At 51.2% G+C, this 1442-nt stretch overlaps 1 protein-coding gene across 6 annotated transcripts in view; it reads left to right on the forward strand.

Annotated features, from left to right (window-relative positions):
- The window catches only part of ARHGEF2 (Rho/Rac guanine nucleotide exchange factor 2), a 68377-nt gene that overhangs the window by 65082 nt on the left and 1853 nt on the right, over positions 1–1442 (forward strand). For 4 of the 6 annotated variants that reach the window (XM_012808629.2, XM_023516489.1, XM_023516490.1 and 1 more), the window contains one exon: positions 517–730. In XM_012808629.2, coding sequence (XP_012664083.2) covers positions 517–730 — 214 coding nt within the window. The remainder of the gene's footprint in view (positions 1–516; positions 731–1442) is intronic. The other 2 variants (XM_012808632.2, XM_023516488.1) reach the window with 1 other exon arrangement.

Consider the following 1442-nt stretch of genomic DNA (forward strand, 5'->3'; position numbering starts at 1 on the left):
CCGAGCCAAAATCAGTCAGTATTAAGGGTATTAAGATCCTGGTTGAAGAACTAAAAGGAAATTTAGGGGCTTGGCATCTGTAGCTCAGCTGCTAGTGTGCTAGCCACATACACCAGAGCTGGCAGGTTTGAACGTAGCTGGGGCCTGCCCAAACAGCAATGACAACTACAACCAAAAAATATATGTAGCCGGCGTTGTGGTGGGTGCCTGTAGTCCCAGCTACTTGGGAGGCTGAGGCAAGAGATTGCTTAAGCCGAAGAGTTTGAGGTTGCTGTGAGCTGTTAACTCTATGGCACTCTATGGAGGGCAATGTAGTGAGACTCTGTCTCAAAAAAAAAAAATTTAGATGGGTACAGCAGAAGGTATTGAAGGAAAATAACCTAGGTGGTGATGCTGAGAGAAATCAGTTGGTGATAGATTTACTGAGGTGGAGTCATGGCTGAGCCCTGATGGCGAGCAGGATCTACCGCCTCCGCTAAGCAGAGCTGGCCTGCTTTTCTTGCCTGCTGTCCACAGCCCAGCCGAGGCCCTGACCGCCTGGATCTGCCTGTGACTATTCGCTCCAGCCAGCGACCCTTTGAAGATCGAGAGAGGCAGGACCTGGGTAGCCCTGAGGAACGGCTACAAGACAGCAGTGACCCTGACACTGGCAGCGAGGAAGAAGGTAGCAGCCGTCCGTCTCCGCCCCACAGTCCCCGAGGTGAGACCCTGGCGGAGACGTGGACTAGAGGTAGAGTGCGGCCTGAGTACAGGCCTTTTGGCTGTGGCTTTCAAATGGGCCCCAACTGACCCCTGCAGCCTGTAGTTAAATCTAGGGAGGGACACAGAAAGGACTTCCTGTTTTGTTAGGTGATGAGTGGGTGGTGGGACTCCACGGACCAGAGTGTGTGGGAGCCTTTCCTACAACAGATGGGTGATTCCCAATCTTTTTAAGCAACCACAGATTTTGTTGTAAGAGATAAGGTATCACTGTGTTCCCTAGGCTGGACTCTTAACTCCAGGGTTTAAGCCTCTTAAGTAGTTGTGCCAGTAGATATGTGCCATTGTACCTAGTGAGAGATAGACTTTTAAAGTAAAAAAATTGTAGGCCAGGTATGGCAGCTCATGCCTGTAATCCTAGCACTTGAGAGGCCTAGGCGGGTAGATTGCCTGAGCTCACAGGTTTGAGACTAGCCTGGGCAAGAGCAAGACCCTATCTCTAACATACAGCCTGGCGTTGTGGTGGGCACCTGTAGTCCCAGCTACTTGGAAAGCTGAGGCAAGAGAATCACTTGAGCCCAAGAGTTTGAAGTTGCTATGAGCTGTGACACCATGGCACTCTACTGAGGACAACCAAGTAAGACTCTGTCTCGGGTGGCGCCTGTAGCTCAGTGGGGTAGGGCACTGGCCCCATATGCCAGAAGTGGCAGGTTCAAACCCAGCCCTGGCCAAAAATAAATAAA

This window comes from Otolemur garnettii, unplaced genomic scaffold (genome assembly GCF_000181295.1).
Source record: "Otolemur garnettii isolate 467f Iridium unplaced genomic scaffold, OtoGar3 scaffold00091, whole genome shotgun sequence".
NCBI classification, from domain to species: domain Eukaryota; kingdom Metazoa; phylum Chordata; class Mammalia; order Primates; family Galagidae; genus Otolemur; species Otolemur garnettii.